This window comes from Lissotriton helveticus, chromosome 1_2 (assembly GCF_964261635.1).
Source record: "Lissotriton helveticus chromosome 1_2, aLisHel1.1, whole genome shotgun sequence".
NCBI classification, from domain to species: Eukaryota; Metazoa; Chordata; class Amphibia; order Caudata; family Salamandridae; genus Lissotriton; species Lissotriton helveticus.
Genome location: NC_136058.1, coordinates 32,749,214 through 32,771,777, shown reverse-complemented (window position 1 = coordinate 32,771,777; position 22,564 = coordinate 32,749,214). Strand labels below are relative to the sequence as shown.

At 43.9% G+C, this 22,564-nt stretch overlaps 1 protein-coding gene across 1 annotated transcript in view; it reads left to right on the top strand.

Annotated features, from left to right (window-relative positions):
* Positions 1-22,564, top strand: part of MSH4 (mutS homolog 4) — a 1,513,152-nt gene that overhangs the window by 731,413 nt on the left and 759,175 nt on the right. The window contains exon 12 of the mRNA XM_078673412.1: positions 12,666-12,835. Within this exon, the coding sequence (XP_078529538.1) occupies positions 12,666-12,835 (170 nt within the window). The remainder of the gene's footprint in view (positions 1-12,665; positions 12,836-22,564) is intronic.

The window sequence follows — 22,564 nt, the reverse complement described above, 5'->3', positions numbered from 1 at the left end:
ACTGTCAACTGTGTTCATTGTGACAAGCAATAAAATGAACAGTACAAAGAAAGCCTAAGTAGAATATAGATGTATCACCGAACAGAGGTCACCCACGTATATTATGTAAAATGCCATGGATGTAATAACAAGAAATGTCAACAAGTAGCAGCAGTAGTTAGTTGTGGTTTGTATTCATTTGTGATAAGTATTTGCAACTGTACTTCAAGTTCCTTTTTAGCGATGGTGGATGAACTTTCAGCTGTTTTAGTAACTGGTGCCTCCTGTTAAACTATCTGCTGAGTTGATCTGTAACCTGGAGACAACCTTCCTGCTGGGTTCCTCTCTTGTTCCTGTTGATAAACTATCTGTTGATTTCCTTCCCAGTGCGTGTCAAACTATCTGTTACAAAGAAAAAGGTAACCAGTTAAAGAAAACGAGAGCACAGCAATCAAGGGAAAAGTAACAGTTCAGTTGTCCATGAATGGTGCTCAAGGAAGAGAACAGGGTCGGTTACCACAACCCTACATAGATCCCCACAATTGGGTGGGATTTGACAAAGATGCAAAGAAATGCTCTTCCAAGCACTCAAAAAGTCACTATTTAAGTAGAGAAGTATCCCCCAGTAGTTGTAGTTCCAGTAGACAGCATCCAAAATTTTATTATTCCAAAGAAATCAAAGTTCCAATTCGCAAAAGAAAATGCACAGCCAACACGTGTTTGGTCTAGCCAGTACAGGGCATTAGACTTCTTCAGGGCTGCAACCCAAATAACAATATATAAGATAGTGAAATAATCAACAGAATGTATCTGCAGTATTCTGTAGTACCTTAAAGCCATAACATATATTAACAATAGGATACACCCATCAACCAACCATCGTACTTGAGAAGAAATATGATAAGGTAAGAAAGAGATAGGCCGAACCAAATTCCCAACACGATGTCACCCAAATGAGTGTCACAGGGTTAAACCCTGTGAGGTACAACGAAAAAAAGAGAGAAAAAAGGAGATTAATGAGGCATCTACCAACCTTCTCTAAATCTCAAAAGACAAGTTTATCTTGGTGTGTCATTCCCAAAAATGGTTTTGTGAGTAAACTGTCAACTGTGTTCAATTTGACAAGCAATAAAATGAACAGTACAAAGAAAGCCTAAGTAGAATATAGATGTATCACCTAACAGAGGTCACCCATGTATATTATGTAAAATGCCATGTATGTACTAACAAGAAATGTCAACAAGTAGCAGCAGTAGTTAGTTGTGGTTTTTATTCACTTGTGATAAGTATTTGCAACTGTACTTCAAGTTCCTTTTTAGCGATGGTGGATGTTTAAGCTGTTTTAGTAACTGGTGCCTCCTGTTAAACTATCTGCTGAGTTGATCTGTAACCTGGAGACAACCTTCCTGCTGAGTTCCTCTCTTGTTCCTGTTGATAAACTATCTGTTGATTTCCTTCCCGGTGCGTGTCAAACTATCTGTTGATTTCCCTTGGTGGCTGTAGAAACCTTTCTGCTGGTTTCCTCTTTGCTGCCTGTTAAACTATCTACTAATTTCCTCTGGTGCCTGGAGAACACCTTTCTGCTGGTTTCCTCTCCACTGCCTGTGGTTAAATGATCTGCTGAATTCCTCTAGTGACTGTAGAACACCTTTCTGCTGGTTTCTTCTCCCCTGCCTGTTGTTAAACTATCTGCTGATTACCTCCCTGGTGCCTGTGAAAATGTTAAATAGGACTAAAGCTTTGAGACTAGTGTCCATTGGATACAGAGCAGAAACCACTAAACAGCTTGAACAATTTTAAAGTAGCCGTTAATTTCACATTTCCATCAAAACCAGATGCCCACAGTAAAGCCAGAAGGGACTGCAGTATGGATGTTTCTCAGTAATACAACTCCACAGCCCTCTCCAAGTGGAAAATGTTTCCAATACAAATTAATTAATAACTTCTCAAACAGACGTTTGTCATGGCAGAAAGCCAGCTTACTGTGAGAGCCTCAGTAACTTATCAGATTGTGAATGTGTCAGCCCCAATGAAGCCCCATATATGCAATTTTCTTCACTGCAGTGAAGAATGTGAGTGTTGCGCCAGATAATGTGTTGCTAAAACTATAGAAATATCACATGAAAAAATGCCAAACATTACCTTATGCATGCTTCACCCCTGCCATCACCCTTACTTGCAGTTCCTTGACGTTATCAAACATCCTCCCTCGCCTGCATCCAGTCAGATGCAAAAGGAAGGCAGAGGTGTGAAATGCACTATATGTATCCACGTTCTGCAGACTGTCAATGCCTAAGTTTTGGGGACACTTCTTTAAGTCCTCAAAAGCAGAGACAGGCAATCGTTTGAGGGACTCAGGACATGAGAGTAACCCTTGGAATTGTACCGGAAATAAGGCACAATAGGTAAAATAGACCAAAGAAAAAACAAGAGCATGAGGCTTTTGCAGCACCTACAGCTTGGATTTTGTTTGCTTCTCATGGGCTGGGGTGAAAGGCAATGTCACATTACCATGAAATGATTGGATGCAGGTGAGGGGGAGTTATGGCTTTGGGGCGTAAACAGCATCACTTCACACCACTCTTTCACATTGACAATACATCATACAAGTGTTAAAATCAATGTACATTATGTGTTGCATCAGGCACTGAGGGTTAGAAGGTGTAGGAGTCGCATGTCCTTCAAAGCCCACTGTGTTGTATTAGAAGGATTTCAATTTATGAACTTTGAGTAACAAAGGATCTGTGTTAAAAGGCGAAAGCAGTCACCCACTTACCTATCTGCTTTGAATAAAATCTGTCATCTGTGTGCCACAGAATGTGCTTTGCAGGAGACAACTTAACCCTATAGGCTACTTTAATTCAAAACTGGAACTAGACAGACCACAGATCTCTCCAGCAAATATGGTAATGCCCAGAGTTATGTTACCATTATTATCATTCACTGAGATTTACTGGGCACACAAACATCTCTGCAGCAGGTGCCTTAACCAGTGCCTTAACTGCCGGTCTGAGTGATGCTTTCAGGGATGACTTCGGCTCACTATGAAACAGGGTGATTCACTCACTCACTCACTCACTCACTCACTCATGTGAGTACAATACAAATGTAGGGTGAAATGTTTTTTAAAAGGTTTCATGTACATTGATGCCAGGGTATGTGGTGGAAGCATATGAATAGGCAGTCACGTAGTAGTACCCTGTGGCACTCCTGGGACATGGTGGACCTGCACTTGCTGCACAATTGAAACCAATGCAGGGGCATTGGAGCACGTAGTCTCGGTCACTGAGAGGCCGTGGCACCTCCGAGGACAACTGGTCTGTGTGAAATCCGGAAAGGATGTGTGAAATCTTCATGCATGTATGCAAACGTTCATCAATATTACCTGAAACCCAAATATGGCATTATTTGCGCTATTTTTTTGCTAGGAAATGGGTCACATCCAAAATTGATGCAAGGAGACACTTTGCGCATAACAAGGTGGCCTGGCCGGCTATCTGAATGGGTTTTTATGCTTGAAGACTGCCAGGGTGTGAATCTTCAGGTGAGAGTGAGCACTTCTTCTCAGTCTCCATAGCCTAAGAAAGAAAACCAAAACTTGACTTTCTGCTGGTTGGAAAAGTGTGACCTTGTACCTCTACATCTCATTGATGTTGTCCTACCCTTTCTGGCCTACAGATTAAAGACGGTAACAATCACCACGTTGCACTCAGAATTGGGTGAAGAAATAACAATGGAGGGAAATTTTAGCACATCTGTGCCCCAGAAAGAGGATATTTCACTACCTTGTTCCCTTGGCTTTATGCCATCCATATCACCAAACGATGTGAAAATGTGGCAGGTTCAAAAAACAAATGGGACATATCTCCTCAAATGCACTTCCCAAATAAGTTGAACGCAAGGTTCAGGAGAATAACTTAACACTCTGGTAGAATTTGTCCATCAACATATCAGCTGGAATATGCACCAAACCACTGGGGGCATGAACGACAGAGTGAATAACAATGTAGCCCCAATCCCGCCCTGCGCCCGCCACAAAGGAATTGGAGCAAGGTCACAGAGGAACACCTCATCACCACCCTCCTCCAAAAACCCCCCAGCACCACGACTGACACCAACTCTGCTGCCAAAGAATTTCACAGCTGGATCGCCTGCTGCGCCTACAGGCTCGCACCCCTCCGCCACCCTGCCAAGCAAAACCCCCTGAAGGCCACCTGGTTCACCACAGAACTACTAGAAGCCAGACGCTCCTGCAGATGCCTAGGGAAAACCTGGCGAAACCAAAAAAACACAGAAGCAATGAACAAACACAGGAGCACGCTGAAGGAATACCACCTTGCATAAGAGACACCAAACAGACCTAAATCAGGAACACAATCATCACCACTGCAACCAACACCAAAGAACTGTTCAACGTCATACAGAATTTCACCAAACCCCCCAGCAAAGCCACGGACATCACACCTTGCCAGGAACTCGGCAACAAGCTCAGCTCCTACTTACATCTGAAGATCAAGGCCCTCTATGACAACTTCAGTGAACAGACGCCGGATACCATCCCCTCCCCACCTCCGCCGACAAGCCAACCATCATGACCTGGAACCCCACTACTATCGAACAAATCACCGTGACCATGAAGAAAACCCACTCTGGAGCCCCGACAGACCCTTGCCCACAGCACATCTTCCACAAGGTCGCTGCTATCGCACCCAAACTAGGACGGACCATCAACTCCTCCTTCAGATCCAGCACCTTCCCAGATGACTGGAAGTGGGCGGAGGTTAAACCCCTCCTCAAGAAACTCTCAGCCAACCCATCAGACCTAAAAATCTACCGGCTCATCTCGCTCCTCCCCTTCTCAGCCAAAGTCACTGGGAGACTCGTAAACTCCCAGCTGACCGCCTTCATCGAAGAGACCTCCATCCTAGACGCCTCCCAGTCTGAATTCCGCAGCAACCACAGCACCAAGACCGACCTGCTCGCCGCCACGGATGACATCCGTATGCTACTCGACCAGGGACACACCGCTGCCCTCATCCTTCTAGACCTCTCCGCAGCCTTCAACACCGTCTCACACCGCATGCTCGCAGCCAGACTTCACGATGCAGGGATTCAAGGAGCCGCCCTCAGCTGGATCCTATCCTTTCCCTCCAGCAGAACCCAGAGGGTAAGACTCCCTCCCCTTCCTCTCCAAACCCACAGAGTTCAACTGCAGAGTACCCCAAGGATCATCACTCAGTCCCACGCTCTCAACATCTACATGGCCTCCCCTTGCCGCCATCGTCAGACAGCATGGGCTCAGCATAGTAACATACGGCGACGACACCCAGCTCATCCTCTCGCTCACAAAAAATCCTGAGAACACCAGGCTCTGCTTCCAGGAAGGAATGAAGCACGTCATAGCCTGGATGAAGGACAGCTGCTTGAAGCTCAACTCCAAGAAAACTGAGGTCCTCATCCCCGGACCCTCCATCTCCGACTGGGACAACACCAGGTGGACCCCTGCCCTTGGGAGACCGTCCACCCCAGGGCTCGAAAAATCTGAAAAATGGCACTTGTCCTGCAGGTTTTTGATGATGTGGAACAACTCAATAAAAAACGAGTCTTCTTTTTTAATTCAAAAATAAGTTATTGAAAACATATAGCCTTTATTGGCATGAGCACCTACTGCTTATATTCGAACCCCATTGCCAGTGCCCCCAGACAGTCCACCCCCACAACCTGCACCAGCAAAATAGATTGTACAAAAGATAGCAAACACCTAGGAATCACAGGAAATCCATACAGCGTGACATACAGCTAGCTAATCATTAACATTCTTTTGAAATGCTCCTTTTAAAATCTAATATTTTGGTCCTTCGCAGTTTAAAAAAAATGACTGTTTGCTTGAACAGCTTCACTTGGACTCACCAGGCAGGTAACACATGGTGAAGTTCACAGCACACTCATGCCATCTGTTGTGTGACCTGTGCTCTTATCATTCTGAGTACTGTTAGAAGTTCTCGGGCTGTGAAATGTTAACATCCAAATAGTGACTACAGTCACTCTGTGTATGCAATCATTTGAAAGTGGATTAATCAATTTCGGAGCAAGAAAAGCATGAAGAGCATCAAAGTAGGAAGCGCTATATCAATGCCATAGAGTGCAATAAAATTGTGAATAATGTACTGATGTACACTAAAAGAGCCAAGGGCCATACAACTATAACAATGCATCATTTGAAGTAAAACAAATAAACGAATTGACTCAATCTTTCATTTGTCCATCAAACCTAGCGCCAGTATGGCTTGCCTTGGTGACACTTGCCTATCTGCACTCATTTTCCATCAGAAAATGGATGGAAGAAGTTGTTTCCCTGCATTAGCACTAAAACTGCAAATCTGCAAAGAATAGGAAATAAATAACAGATGTTGCCAGTACTCAATCTATGGTGCTCAAATAACCATGCTCGAAAAGATTGAGACGTTGAGCCTGAATTGAGGATTTTTTTTCTTTTTTAATTTATTTTAAAAGTTTTATATAGCGCTGGCTAGACCCGGAGGTATCAGAGCGCTTTACATGAGCATCAGATCATAGTTACAGGTTACATCGTTACAAGGGTACACATTTCTTAGAGCATGGCAACATAGTTACTTGTAAGGTCGAGATAAACAATAGGCACACATACGTAAGGGGAAAGAAGGCAAGGTGAGAGATTGGGGGGGTTGGAGTAGGGGAAGTAGACAGATAATGAAGGTGGGAAAGAGGAGGGGAGGGTGAGAGACACAGCATGGGGAGAAGAGGGGAAGGGTGACAGGGACACAAACCGGTAGACGAGTCAAAGCAACGACCAAAGTCCAGTAAGCTGTGATCCCAGGGGAAGTCTATTGCGAGAGGCTCCCTTTACGCAGTGGACTCTCTCAGAGAGGTCTCTGAGACTCCAAGGCCTACATACTGGATCCTTCCCCAAAAAGCAGAGAGGGAGTGCTTTGGCAAGGGGTGCCATACGATACCTCAAGTGTGAGTGGCTCCCTTGGCGCAGTGGACTCACTCAGCGGGTTAGCTGAGACTCCAGAGTATAAATATTGGATCTTTCCCCAACAAGGGGAGAAGGAGTGCTTAGTCAAAGGGCACAAAGGACAGGGGGTAGGCAGAGTAGCAGGCAAGGGGAGAGATTCAGGGGAGAGAGAATAGGAGCTAGGGAAGAGACAATAAGGAGAGACAAAAAGAAGTCTGCCTAAAGACCGACTGGGTAGGTGACGACCAAGGAGGGAATCCAAGGCCCATCTCCCCTATAGCTAAACCGGATCACTGACATAATATCGAGGGACATAATATCGACTATCAAAAATATCGGCGACAAAATATCGACAGACAGAATATCAAGTTTGTATCTACAAACAGGTAAGAACAAAAATATCGAGTAAAAAATATCGTTTACAAAAATATAGTTAAAAAAATATCGACTTTATTAAAAACAATGCTAAATGAAATTAATATTAAAAATTAATTACTAAAATATACTTAAAAATACTTAAATTACATTATAATAATTAAATAATTAATGAAAGTTATAAAAAAAGTTTTACAATCATATTTGTTAAAACATATATATATAGTAACATAATATAATTAAATAATATACAATATTATTACCGTACGATAGCTGAAATGTTAAAATTACTATTCCCACTCCAGAGAATGCAACAGTAGGGAAAGCGTTGGATAGCGTAGGGATAAAAATGACTATTCCCACTCCAAAGAGTGCAACATTAGGGAAAGCGTTGGATAGCGTAGGGGTAAAAATTAGTATTCCCACTCCAGAGAGTGCAACAGTAGGGGAAACGTTGGATAGCGTAGGGGTAAAAATTACTATTCCCACTCCAGAGAGTGCAACAGTAGCGAAAGTGTTGGATAGCGTAGGGGTACAAATTACTATTCCCACTCCAGAGAGTGCAACAGTAGGGAAAGCGTTGGATAGCGTAGGGGCACAAATTACTATTCCCACTCCAGAGAGTGCAACAGTAGGGAAAGCGTTGGATAGCGTAGGGGTACAAATTACTATTCCCACTCCAGAGAGTGTAACAGTAGGGAAAGCGTTGGATAGCGTATGGGTACAAATTATTATTCCCACTCCAGAGAGTGCAACAGTAGGGAAAGCGTTGGATAGCATAGGGGTAAAATTTATAATTCCCACTCCAGAGAGTGCAACAGAAGGGAAAGGGTTGGATAGCGTAGGGGTAACAATTACTATTCCCACTCCAGAGAGTGCAACAGTAGGGAAAGTATTGGATAGCGTAGGGGTAAAAATTACTATTCCCACTCCAGAGAGTGCAACAGTAGGGAAAGCGTTGGATAGCGTAGGGGTAAAAATTACTATTCCCACTCCAGAGAGTGCAACAGTAGGGAAAGGGTTGGATAGCGTAGGGGTAAAAATTACTATTCCCACTCCAGAGAGTGCAACAGTACGGAAAGTGTTGGATAGCGTAGGGGAAAAAATTACTATTCCCACTCCAGAGAGTGCAACAGTAGGGAAAGGGTTGGATAGCGTAGGGGTAAAAATTACTATTCACACTCCAGAGAGTGCAACAGTAGGGAAAGGGTTGGATAGCGTAGGGGTAAAAATGACTATTCCCACTCCAGAGAGTGCAACAGTAGGGAAAGCGTTGGACAGCCTAGGGGTACAAATTACTATTCCCACTCCAGAGAGTGCAACAGTAGGGAAAGCGTTGGATAGCGTAGGGGTAAAAATTACTATTCCCACTCCAGTGAGTTCAACAGTAGGGAAAGTATATAACATAATTATCAATTAATCAATTTAATAAAATTAATTGACAATTAAAAATTAAATGATTACAAAAAAATTAAACAACAATTAATTAGAAACAAATACCAATAAATAAATTAACATAATTATCAATTAATCAATTAAATAAATTAATTGGCAATTAAAATATAAGTAATTACAAATTAAAAACTAATTAACAATTATAAACAAATACCAATAAATTAATTTACATATTTAATTAATTATATTTAAATTACTTCCCACCATATTCCCCTATAAACCCACAACCCGCTACAAAAATTAAATTAGTTAAATTAACATAATTATCAATTAATCAATTGAATAAAATTAATTGACAATTAAAAATTAAATAATTACTAAATAAAAATAATTAACAATTAATTAGAAACAAATATCAATAAACAAATTAACATAATTATCAATCATTCAATTAAATAAAATTAATTGGCAATTAAAATTTAATTAATTGCAAATTAAAAACGAATTAACAATTATAAACAAATACCAATAAATTAATCTACATATTTAATTAATTATAATTAAATTACTTCCCACCCTATTCCCCTATAAACCCACAACCCACTACAGAATTAAATTACGCAAAATGTAATTAACTATAAATTCATTAATTTAACTACATTATAACATAAATAAACACTTTTAACACATAAAATACACTATCAAAAATTCGATATTATTAAATTTTCGATATTTTTATTAACCTATATTATGTACTTCGATATTTTGACTATCTATATTTTAAAATTCGATATTACATTACTTACCTTCAAAACGATATTTTTGATGTCTATATTCTGTCCATTCGATATTTTGTCCAGCCTATATTTTGAACTCGATATTATGTCCATTCGATATTTTGTAGTCGATATTATGTCTGTTTACCAGCTAAACCAAGTAGCTCCATCGGGCATCAGACAAAATAGTTCAGTCTCAAAACATTGAGAGAGGAGGGAGGGAGAGACATAAGTAGAGGGAGGATGTGGTAGGAGACGATAGGAGAGACGACAGGAAGTGCAACAATGTGGTTCAACAATATACTAGAAGAAGATCAACAAATAAACATTAAATCAAACAATCAGCAATACAATTAGAGGAGGAGAGAAAGGCGAGAGAAAGTAGTGGGGGTTAGGGGAGGAGAGAGAGTGAGGATAAGGGAAGAGACAACCATAGAGACGAAAGGAAGTCTGTCTAAGGTTCACAGAAAAACAGGGTGGGGACAAAGGTCAAGGGCATGTGAGGGCTGAGGACAGAGGACAGAAGCTGGAAAGAGTAGGAGCGGAGAGGGGGGAAGGTTGCATAAGGTGAGGATCACTAGGTTCAGGATCAAAAGTATCGGGGCATCAGTCTGCACAGATTCTCAAGGTGGGTGCATTGTTAAAAAACAGGCCACAAGGTGGAGCTCCAGGCTAAGGAAGGGAGCAGTTTAAAATTCAAAGGAAAAATAGATCAGGAGTGTTTCTTTAGAAAAGAGGCGCTGTTATTCTAATGGCAACGCGTCCATCTTGAGGGGCCTAGAAGCCTTCAGATCTCGGCTTTGGCGCCATTTTGTAAGGCTAGTTGGATCACGCAATTTCGGTGCGGCAGTTACTACTCCATTCATGCCAGCGCTGCTTCGCTCCTGAATTCCACTCCGATCAAGAACCCTTTCAATCAGTGCTTCCTCCACTATACTAATATCCACAAGTCTTCTCTCTGAACCATGATTGGAGAGGCAGTGCTGCACCAGCCCATCTTCATCCAGCTCTACCACGAGCTGGCAGTAGGGGCATGCGTAGAAACACTCACTTGCTAGGCAGTTACCAAGCTCCTGCAGGGGTCCATACTTCTTTAAATAGTCCTCACACATATTTAGATGGTCCCTCATGTCACTCAGGCATACCTTTTGTTTACACTCCTCATAGTTCTGGAATACTATCATCATCTTCTTGATGGGAAGGGAGTGAGAGAAAATGGCACTTATTTACCTTAGGCCTGGAAAAAAATAATCACACTGTGACAATGGAGTACACCTACTGCAGTTGAAAGCTATTTCTTAGACCGAATGCAACAGCCCATAGCGCAAACGCTTAAACTTGCCCTGTGTGTCTGCCTCCACTCGCCACCCCGGCCGACATCCATGGCACACATGCAACCACACCCAAGAGGGCAGGATTTTATCCCAACCCTGTTCTGAAGCACCAGGAAGCCACTGCTTCCCAAACATACTCACCCCGGTCGGAGAGGCATGAGACCATTCATTCCACTAGGCCCCATTTAACTCACAAACACCAAGCCTTTACGGTCTCAGAGAGATCCACAAATTCTCCTATTATCATAGCACATAGGACATGAATAGTTCATTGATTTCGATCCCACGTATTTGACGGTATGTAGAAGTCTACGTTTCGACCCCTAAGTGATCAAGGGCTGGTATATCCTCATGTTGGGGTCTTCATCAGGACAGGAGGTAATGAGGAGCACCTAAGAATAGTAAATATGTTTTATTATGCAGGTAGTTATGTGGTAGATTCAGAAACCATAGTAGGTAGCAGTGGGTACCTACTTGAAGGAAGCTCTATGGCTAATAGGAGAATTTGTGGATCTCTCTGAGACCGTAAAGGTTCTATTGTAAATATTTGCTATTGTGCCTGTCACAACACCTTTACCCTATCCCTCACCTATCCAATCACCCCCATTCTTCCCACCAAACTTTCCTTCTATCTCACTGTGAGTACTGTGAAATATCACACATGAAAGAAGCCAAATGTTTTGAGTTGAAACGCATTTAATGTGTGCACAAACTAATGATAAATTTGGAGTAAACACATGATTTCTCATTTATGTTTTGAACTAAAAAACATTTAACGAATGTGTTACACAATATAATAAATATGTGCTTTTGATGAACATAACAAGAAATTCTGTTGTGGTGGATTTTTATGTTAAAATTCATAAATATGCTGTGTTAACCCAGGTCGGGTAGTTTTATTTAGGTGAACCCCGTTAAAACTCAACACTCTTACAACAAGTACGCAGCATGAGCGCCAACTAACTTTCCACTGACTTCGGCTAATAGCCTCATTTATTTCACCCATATATAAACCGTTATCTATTTCCAATAGCAAAAAAAGAGCACAAAACTGACAACATCCCTTTGTCAACTTCCAGTGTTTACTCTTTTTAGGGCAACAACATACTGTGTTCCTATCAGAGCTTTTCTGGCTGCCTCCCAGAAGTCTGCATCAGACTGCGCATGCCCGAGCTGAAAGATACAGAAGAAGCCATTGTTACGCAGGCCCCAGCTACCACTGCTGATCTCAGCCACCACCTGGTGTACTCACAGGATCCCATTGAGCATCCATCTCCTGTCTCTCCCTTGTCCCCAGCTTCCTCCCTTCTCAATGCAGATGTTGCTTTCTCACCCCAGTAGACATTTTTTACTCAGATAACCACTGCTTTGAGACCTATTCCATTAACTATTCCATATGTTACTGCCAAATTTGTATAAAAAGCCGAAATAAGTACAACAATTAAATGTGGTAAATTCATGCAGACATTCAATTTGGACTAGCATCTGTCGCCTACTTTACTATAGTCAACAACTACCAACAACTACCAACAACTACCTACAAATAAAGAGCAACCAGTGCTACATAGACCTCGATGACTTAGTACCTGGTAGAGGTGCATATCAGCTTGCTTATTACTTAGTCTAGGAAGCAACTGCAATACAACAACGACAAGTACCATAATTGTCCTAAGGGAACTTTGTACTTTGAGCACTGATAAACGCTAATACAGTTCTTGTGAAAATATATTGTGTTGAAGGCATGCCAAAATCTTTCTTTTGGTACATTGATATAGTTAAACACGTGCTAATTATTTCTCATGTCATTAGGTTTAAAATCATACTTGAAAAGATTAAAACTGTCATTAATGAAGATACCCGATATGTGAAAGGCTGCCTGAATATGAGGACACAGAAGTGTTATGCAGTAAAGCCGAATGTCAACGAATTCCTTGATATAGCCCGAAGAACATATGCTGAAATTGTGGACGACATAGCAGGTACTTCTAGAGTTAGATTTCAGATGTGGGATTGTTAATTTACAGTTTAACTGGGTCAGGTTTACTGATTTTTCTTATATGGTGGGCTTTTATCAGAGTGCAAGGAGGGTTTTTAGGACTATCTTTTATTCTATTCTAAATTCATCATCCCCTTAGTTTTTATGGTCTCGGTTGCTAGAGCAGCTATCACCAGACAAATATGTGAGAGTAACCTGGAGAGTGGCTTTGGTACTGCCCACATGTTGACAACCGGGAGCAGGAGCCCCTGGCTGCAACCATAGGCAGCCTTAGGCACAGAGGTTCCCCATACCTTCAGAGGACTCCCCCCATTCAGGCCAGGGTCACTGAATATCTGTGAGATCTGGGCCCTTATCACATTGTGCAGGTGCAGTCAGGCACTCAGCATGGCTCTGCTGATAAGAAACCAGTCACATGCTTCTCTTGTGAGTGACCTCTCCCTGGAGAACTGGTGTTATGTCGGACTCTTCCACTAATTTTATTTTGCTGCATTAAATATTTTCAAAACTCATTTGGATTTTAACTTCTTCCACTTTAGAAAGTGATTGAAATGCTCTATTTGTAACATATACATCCTCCCCAAGGCTACCATGGACGTCAGTGGGCAGAAACACGGGTGCACTATACAAAAGCACCCTGGGTACCTCACTGCTGCCATTCCTCCCACGATTAGACATCTGCTTTTACCCCAAGGACCTTCAAAATGTGCCTCAAAAGCTATCTCCTCCGCTTCGAATGTTCAACCGTCACATTGCCCCCCCCCCATGGCCACCACTTAAGCAAGCACACATTGATTACTCTAGACACACATTGATTACTCCAGACACACATTGATTACTCCAGGCATGCATTGATTACTTCACGCATGAATTGATTACTCCAGGCACACATTGATTACTCCAGGCACACATCGATTACTCCAGGCACGCATTGATTACTCTAGGCATGCATTGATTACTCTAGGCACGCATTGATTATTCTAGGTATGCGTTGATTACTCCAGGCGCACATTGATTACTCTAGACACACATTGATTACTCCAGGCATGCATTGATTACTTCACGCATGAATTGATTACTCCAGGCACACATTGATTACTCCAGGCACACATCGATTACTCCAGGCACGCATTGATTACTCTAGGCACGCATTGATTACTCTAGGCACGCATTGATTATTCTAGGTATGCGTTGATTACTCCAGGCGCACATTGATTACTCTAGGCACACATTGGTTACTCTAGGCACACATTGGTTACTCTAGGCACACATTGATTGCCAGGCCTCGCTGTACTGTATTGCAGACGCACTGCTTTGCTCCGTTGCACTGTTCGCCTTCTGCCTGCCCTCGTTACCGTTCACTGAAACAAGCCCCATGTCCAGATCGTTAAGCAGTCTTAGTGCTGCTCCACATTAACAAATAAATCCAAACACAAACAACTCACTCATGCGTGGAGCTACAACCTCCCCAAGGCTACCATGGACGGCAGTGGGCAGAAACATGGGTGCACTCTACAAGCCCCATGTCCAGATTGTTAAGCAGTCTTAGTGCTGCTCCACATAAATAAATAAATCCGAACACAAACAACTCACTCATGCGTGGAGCTACGACCTCTTCCGTGCACAACACAAGCCCTTATACATTGAACTTTGGAAGTTCTCTGACATTTAGATCAACAGCACAGTATAAAACTTCTGAACCGCACAGCCTCTCAAAAATGAACTATTTTCGTATGTTCTTTTGTCTGGGTAAATGAACTGCACACCTTCATCGCTGCTATCAACTATGCTTCTCCGCCCTCCCCCTCCATACCATGGACCCGGTTGAGTCCAAGACGACGAGGAGGGGGGTCCATGCAAGATCTAAGCATTAACAGCGGGTCTCTTGCCTGGAGAAGGCCGACCGGTTCCTGCGGTTCAAGGACATTGCGGTAGTGGTCGGGAGTTTTGGAAGGTCACCTGCGTGCGTGTGGTTTCTGTGTTTTCTGATTCCTCCCTTAGACTAGCTGGTTCTGGTATCGCCCCATTCGACAAGGGCGAAGCCATCAAGAACGATACACAAAGGCAACACCCCTGTGGAGGATTTGTGGTATCCTGTGGAAGAGGGATGGGCGAAAATGCTGTTGTTCCTAGGGTGACCAACTGGCATGGGTGCAAATTCAGGACAGTGAGTGTAAAAATTTAGGAGAAAGGGTCAAAATTCAGGACAAAAATTCAGGACAAGAGGTCAAAATTCAGGACAAAACTTCGGGACAAAAGGTACATGTTACAGACACATCAGAGGAGGTTGCACTATAGTATATATGTAATCCCATCTATATCCAAACATATTAATCCATTTGCAAACCTATCCATCATGTATCCTTCCTTCCATCCATCCCTCCATCCACCCTTTCACTCATCCATCCATCCACCCTTTCACCCTATCCATCCGTACACTCATCCATCCAGCCATTTATCCTTTCACCCATCCAGCCATTTTTTTCACTTATTCATCCTTCCACCCATTCACCTTGTCAGTCATCCATCCATCCTCCCTTTCTCTCTCCATTGACCCTTTTAATTAGCCATCCTGTAGTGTAGTTCCTATATTCCCAATAGGCTCTGCGCATTGGAATAATGTATCCTATAGATTTGACGTAGGACTTAGGTCGACTAGGTCGCTATTGAATATATTAGACTTAATTGTGAGTGCCAGCTAGCTCAGAGGTCACTAGAAACTTTCTTGAATGTACAAGAAGGAATTAGTTTCTGACAACCGCATAAACATGACAACTTTGTTTCCCCAAGAATAAAACTGATCTTCAGAGTCGTGGAAACAATAGATAGATTTTTCACTCAGTCAATCGTGCATGCTTCGTTTAATCAGAGGTGCAGAGAAATAGAGAGACAGGCGTTTTCAATAAAAGGATTTTCTTTCTCAGACAAGTAAAATGAACTGCTACAATCGTAATACTGGTTTTATTTTTTATTTTTTATTTTAGTGTTTTATAGAGCGCGAACTTGACCTATAAGGGTATCAGAGCGCTTTACTGAGAGTCATACAATAGGCAGGATATCACAAGAGCACTGTACAGCAGAGCGCTTTACAGAGTCTGAGAGTCATACAATGGGCAGGATATCACAAGAATACTGTACATTAGGGGGAGGGGGTGCTGGGTACCAGAGGGATGGGAGAATACCAGGATAACATTACAATTACAATTACTGAAGACAGACCCCCGGTTTCTTGGTGGGGCGAGGTCGCAGGATGAGGGCAGTAGTCTCTGAGGTGGTTGTGGAATGGGTTTAGCCAAGGAATTTACCCATGTGGAAGGATTTAGCCTCCTTTTTGAAGTGTGCCAGAGCGGGGATTCTTCTGATGGTGGGTGGGAAGGAGTTCCATATTCTTGGTGCAGCCCCAGCGAACGCCCGATTATAGTTTTTTTTCCCCCGAAAGCGTGCAGGCTGGAGTAGGAGGGCAGTGGCCGGTTGTGAATTTCTACTTCCTCTGGATATCACAAATTTCTGTGCAAGATACGCAGGGGAGTTTGAGTGTAGGGCCACGTGCGTGATGCATGCCATCTTGAGTTGAATCCTAGCCTCGAGAGGGAGCCAGTTCAACGCTTTCAGATGAGGAGTGATGTGATCAAATTTCCTTGTGCCGGTAAGTAGTCTGGCGGCTGCATTGAGGCAGGCTTCTCAGGGCGCTAGGGAGATCTTGGGTAAACCAGAGAGGGTGGAGCAACCATAGTCCAGCCTAGAAATAACTAATGATTGGACTGCAAGTTTTAGGTCAGGAGCGTCAAGAAAGGGTTTCAGTTTCCATAGGTAGCTCAGTTGGAATCTGGCAGATTTGGCCATTGAGTTGATGTGTTCTCACATGTTTAGGTTATAATCCAAGGTAATTACCAGAGATTTGGCAGAGTCCACAATGGTCAGGGGACAGTTTAAGGCTGTGATAGCTTTAATCCATGTCTGGATCTAAGAGTTACTTTTGGGCGAGGAGATTAGGAGGAACTCAGTTTTCTTAGCATTGAGTTTGAGTTGGTTGGAGGAGAGCCATTAGACGGTCAGCTTCAGGGCCTCATTCAAGGTGAGGATCTCCTCAAGAGATGAGATTTTTATGTCAGTCAGTCATATATCTTTTATTCGGTTTCCATAATTTTTTAGGAACCATAAAAAGTACATTACAATAAACAATGTATAAAAGTGGGACGGCAGAGCAAATTATACCAAAAACAGGATTTACGTAAGAAGGCTACATTTTAGAGTTAAAAACAGAGAAAGTTATTAAACAGAGTATTGATAAAGTGCAAGTGCATTAAAAGACAAATTAATCATATTTAAACCGATATTTTATACAAGCTTTGAGGAAACCAGCTACACATTTAGCAATAAATTCAGAATCTAAATATTGCAAAGCAAGAAAAGCGGGACGACAAGATCTCAAAACCATAGATGACAATAAGGGGATAATCCAGCGCTTTCGAGGTAAATCATAAAATCTGCAATAAAGTGTAACATGGATTGTGGATTGTTCCGAGGTATCATCACATGGGCACTTAATATTAGATTTTGACCAATCTTGCTTTTTCGGAAAGGAAACAATACAAAAGAATATATTTAAATGAAACCGAGTCAGGAGATATTTTTCATATGCATTCAGATGGTATTTCAAGTAGGGTTGGATTCCTAAGGCAGATTGAACACTTAGGGGTCAATTCCGATTCGGGAAAAACCGCTCCGAATAGCCGTTCGGAGCGTTTTTCCCGTACGAATCGTACCCTGCAACTTCCCCGTACGTTCGACGAAGTACGATTCGTACCAGGAGCCGTACTCCGTACGAGTCGTACAAGACACCGTACGACTCTAATCTCCATACGATTCTCCCTCGGAACCCGCTGTACGCGACATCTGTACGGTTCGCGGCTGGTTTTTACGACCCAGCAAGTACGATACGTGTCGGGTACGCACTGTACAACCCTTTTTCTACGGGAGCGGAAAACAGCCGTAAAAGCAGAGTTCGCGCCGAAACAGGTACGGAACGGCCCCCCGGGTTTGGTGCGTACCCCCTATAATCGCAGGGGTACGCAACGTACGCCTGCGATCATGGGGAGTACGAGCCGTACCCCCAGAGCCGTACCCCATGTACGATGGGGGTACGGCTCGTACACCGATCGTACATGGGGTACGGCTCGTACACCGATCGTACAATGGGGGTACGGCTAGTACACCGATCGTACATGGGGTACGGCTCGTACACCGATTGTACAATGGGGGTACGGCTCGTACACCGATCGTACATGGGGTACGGCTCGTACACCGATCATACAATGGGGGTACGGCTCGTACTCCGATCATACAATGGGGGTACGTCTCGTACACCCCATGATCGCAGGCGTACGGTGCGTAACCCTGCTATCATGGGGTGTACGGACCGTACGGTGTGTATGTGTTTGTGTGTTTTCCGTACGACTCGCCCTTACCTGACGTGGACCGTATGAATCGCGTCCTAAAACCCGGTCCGGATCGTACTCGTCGGGTCGTACGGCATGTGTACGAGTCGTACGGTATGTGTACGAGTCGTACGGTTCACGATTTCAGCCTTGCAATACGTACGGATCGCGACGATTCGGACGGATTCACGGAATACGGATCGTACTTCGCGACTCGGACGGACGGGTACGAGTCGTACGGAGAGGGCTCCGGATACAAATCGTACAGACGTTTTTTTCCCCGAATCGGAATCGACCCCCTAGAATCTGGACATTGGAGATCTTAGTAATTTCTTGAGATATACGAAATTCCCTCAAATATGATAAACATAGGATTTTTTAATTTTTCCTTGACATGCTTAGCAAGGTTGAGGGCTCAAAGAAATACATAGTCATATTTATATCCTTGAAAAAGTTATTCACATAGGCCAGCCAGGGGATTTTTTTCCAATTGGCCAGGCCCAGGCAATCCATAATGATTGAGGGAGTCAAATTACACTGCTCTGTGGTCCAAACTCGGTGCCGTAAGAGAATGGGCTGGATTTTGATGTTATCCGTGATGTAGTCCATTCCCAACTCAATATGGCTACCATAGGTTAAAGCACTTTTAGGAATTGCCAGCATGTACCTAATAAAACCATTCTCCACCACCTGTAAAGTTTCTACGCCAGCATAGCCCCACACCCCGTGCCATAAACTGCCACACTGTGGCATTTGGCATAATATATTTTTAAAAGTTCTTCGGGGGGAGGCTTTCCAAGTTTTTGTGCGAATGTTGTCAGGGTAGTTGTTGCACGTACAAACATTAATTTCCTACTGCACATGGCCTGCTTCCTGGACATCTTGCTATCAAATAAGATACCTAGATAGGGGTACGTAGTAGTACATTCCAGCTTGTCTTTTGTGATAAAGATCAGTTTAGGCTTCTTTATCTGCTTTCCAATGTGCATTACTAAGGTCTTTTTAATATTCACCGTTAGATCCAGGGATGACATAAACTTGCAGTAATTGTTCAGAAGGAGCTGCAGCTGATTTGGGGTTCTTGCCATGATCACATAATCATCCGCATACAATAATGCGGGAATAGGGCGGTGGTCAATTGTTGGTAGGTCCTGGCTCCCTGCCAGCATGGCCAACTCAAGGCCATTCGTATAGAGGTTAAAGAGGAAGGGAGCCAGGACACAGCCCTGTCTAACTCCCCTGGTGACGGCGAAAGATGGAGTAAGTTCGCCGTTCACCCCGTATCTCACTCTTGCCGAGGCGTCAGAGTAGAGTTCTCGTAGGAATGTGACCAAGGGCGGGTCAACACCCAAATCGGCAAGAATCAATCAGAGTTTGGAATGGGACACGCAGTCGAACGCTGCAGACAAATCTACATACACTAGATGCAGATTACAATTCTTAGCCCCAACATATTTACCAATAAAGAGGGAGAGATTTAGCGCCTGCTCTATGGTTTCCAATCCCTCCCGAAACCCATATTGCAAGTCGGCCAAGATGTTGTTAGCAGCGGCCCAGTCCTGCAGACGCTCAAGGACCAGCCGACCGGCCACTTTGCCAAGGGAATCAAGGAGGGATATGGGCCTGTAGCATGCAGGGTCGTTGTGGTCTCCCTTTTTAAAAATGGGGAGCAAGGTAGAAGTAGACCAAGAGTCAATTAACCCCAAAGATGTAACGGCTTCAAAACACGGGTCAAAATCGGTGACCATAGTTCCTGATTATGAATAAAAACATCTAACGGTACCCCTTCCGGACCGGGCGCCTTGCCAAGTTTGGAGGCTTTTTGGAGATTTTTATGTAGATCTGAGTGTCGTTGGTGTACATATGGTAGGAGATATTTGCAGTGCGAAGGACTTTGGCAAGGAGTTCTAAATAGAGGTTGAAAAGGGTGGGGGACAACGTTAATCCTTGAGGGACTCCCACCGTGACCAAGGAGGGAGCGGACAGGTTGCCGTTGATTAGGAATCTCTGAGATCGGTTTTGGAGGTAGGAACTAAACCAGTCGAGGACAGTGCAACTAATCCCATCTTGAGTTTGAGGCGTTCAAGTAGCATCTCGTGGTTAACCGCGTCGAAGGCCGAGGATAGATCTAGGAGGATTAGGAGACATGTTTTGTCTTGGTCAAGGGCTTGTAGAGCATCATCGACGATGTGGAGCATGGTGGTTTCAGTGCTGTGTCCAGGTCGGAAGCCAGATTGGCAGTCATCGAGTAGATGGAAGTTGTTGATGTGGTGACTTAGCTGTGATTGCACACACTTTTCCAGCACTTTAGCCAAGAGAGGAATGTTGGAAATCGGTCTAAAATTGTCTGGGGAGGTTGGGTCCATCGACGGCTTTTTCAGAATGGGGAGGACTTGGCCAGCTTTCAGAGAGTCCGGGAGTGATCCCTGCCGGAGAGAGGCATTGATTATCGCAGTCCAGCTGGGAATAATGGATTGGACAGCGGTCGGATGACAGTTTGAAGGGAGCGGGTCGTTGAAATGGTTGTTCGGGTTTAAGGTGGAAAGGATTTTGGTGACGGAATCTGCATCATAGAGTGAGAAATCGGACAAGTGTGCTAGATTTTTAGGTGAGGACTGTGGAGGCAGGGGGGAAGGAGGCGGAAGGTCCAGGTTCGGTAGAGGGAGTGAGGCAGCACTAAGCTCGTTACCAAAGGTTTTTAATTTTTTTTAGAAAAACGAGGAGAATTCCTCGGAGGAGATGAGAGACATGGGGTTTTCTTTCGCTGTTTTGGACAATTTGTTTGATTGGTGTTTGACCAGCTCAAAGAGTTTGCGTGATCAGTTCCTAGTTCCGCTCTGAAGAACTCTTTTTTTGAGTTGAGGATGTTCTTGTATGTATTTCTGGCCTGGCGGAGAAGTTTTAGGTGATCGGCCGAGGGGTGCCGTCTCCAGATTCTTTCAGCTTGTCGGAGGGATCTCTTCTCGTCATTGAGGGAACCACTGAACCATGGGTTTCTATCTTTGACTTGAGTTCTTTTTAGTTTAAGAGGGGCTAAGTCATCTAGAATGTTCGACATTGTTGCAGAGCAGTGATCATTGAGGTCACTGACCGATGTGATATGTGGGGGGGTGGAGGTCGGATTTGCAGCGGATCTCAAGTTCATTGTGGTCTAGGTTTTTGGTGTCTCTGACCCAAGGGTTTAGGAAGCACCGGTTGTGGTGCCCTTGTCTTGAGTGTGCCAGGTAGAAGGAAGGGGATGGCGTAGTGGTCAAACCAGTCACAGGGGTCTATAGAGATAAGCTTGACGTTTGCTTCCTTAGAGATGATCCAGTCAAGAGTGGCCCCTTTCGAATGGGTTGGGAGTGAGCAAGGTTGGGTCACGGCTTGATCGGCCAGGAGGTCTTTAATGGCGTTGACATGAGGATCCTTAAGATCATTCCAGTGCAGGTTGAAGTCTCCGAGGAAAATGTCTTTGGTGTTGGGGGAGCTCTTAGCTGTGATAATTTCCATGAGGTAGTCAGTGAAGGGGTCGTTCATGCCTGGGGGGTGGTAAAAGATGTGCAGGTTGCATAGTTGTGTGGTATTACTGCAGATTGAGAGGGCTAGATATTCGCAGGAATCAGTAGTATCCGCCAGAATCTCTGTGACAAGGAGGTTAGAGCGATGGATGCAGGCGATGCCGCCACCTTTCTTGTTATGTGGTCTGTCTAGCCTAGCAATGCTAAAGGTGGGGGAGACTAAGAGGTCAAGGCATGGGGATGAGGAATCATTAAGCCATGATTCTGTTAGAATAGCTAAGTATGTGTTATTGTTCAGAATGAGAGCAACGACATCGGTGGCATGCTTTACTGCCGACCGGCAGTTAATTAGGAGACCAGTCAGAGAGGGGAGGGAGGTGGTATCGGGAGTCGGGGCAGACAGGTGTACAGGCACTAGATTGCTTCTGATCACCCTTCTATTACAGAGGGGAGCTGATCTGCAGGGGTTGATAGCGACCGTGCAGATGGGGTGTGCAGTACTCACGTCTGATAGACAAGGGGTGATAGGGGCTGCATTATGGTCCTGGAGAATGTCATTGATTTCCTTTTCAGTGAGGTCAAGCGGATTTGTTGTGGCGAGGGAAAGGTTGTAGGAGAGGGCGAGGTCATGGGTTTCCTCCTCAGATAGGCAGCTAGGGTGCTTACGAGGGCAAAAATGCCTCAAGGATGTCGGTAGTGGGCGTTTGGGGAGCTCTGGGATGAGAGGGGAAGAGGAATTCAGCTGAGGCATGAGGCTAATGAAGGAGAGTTTGG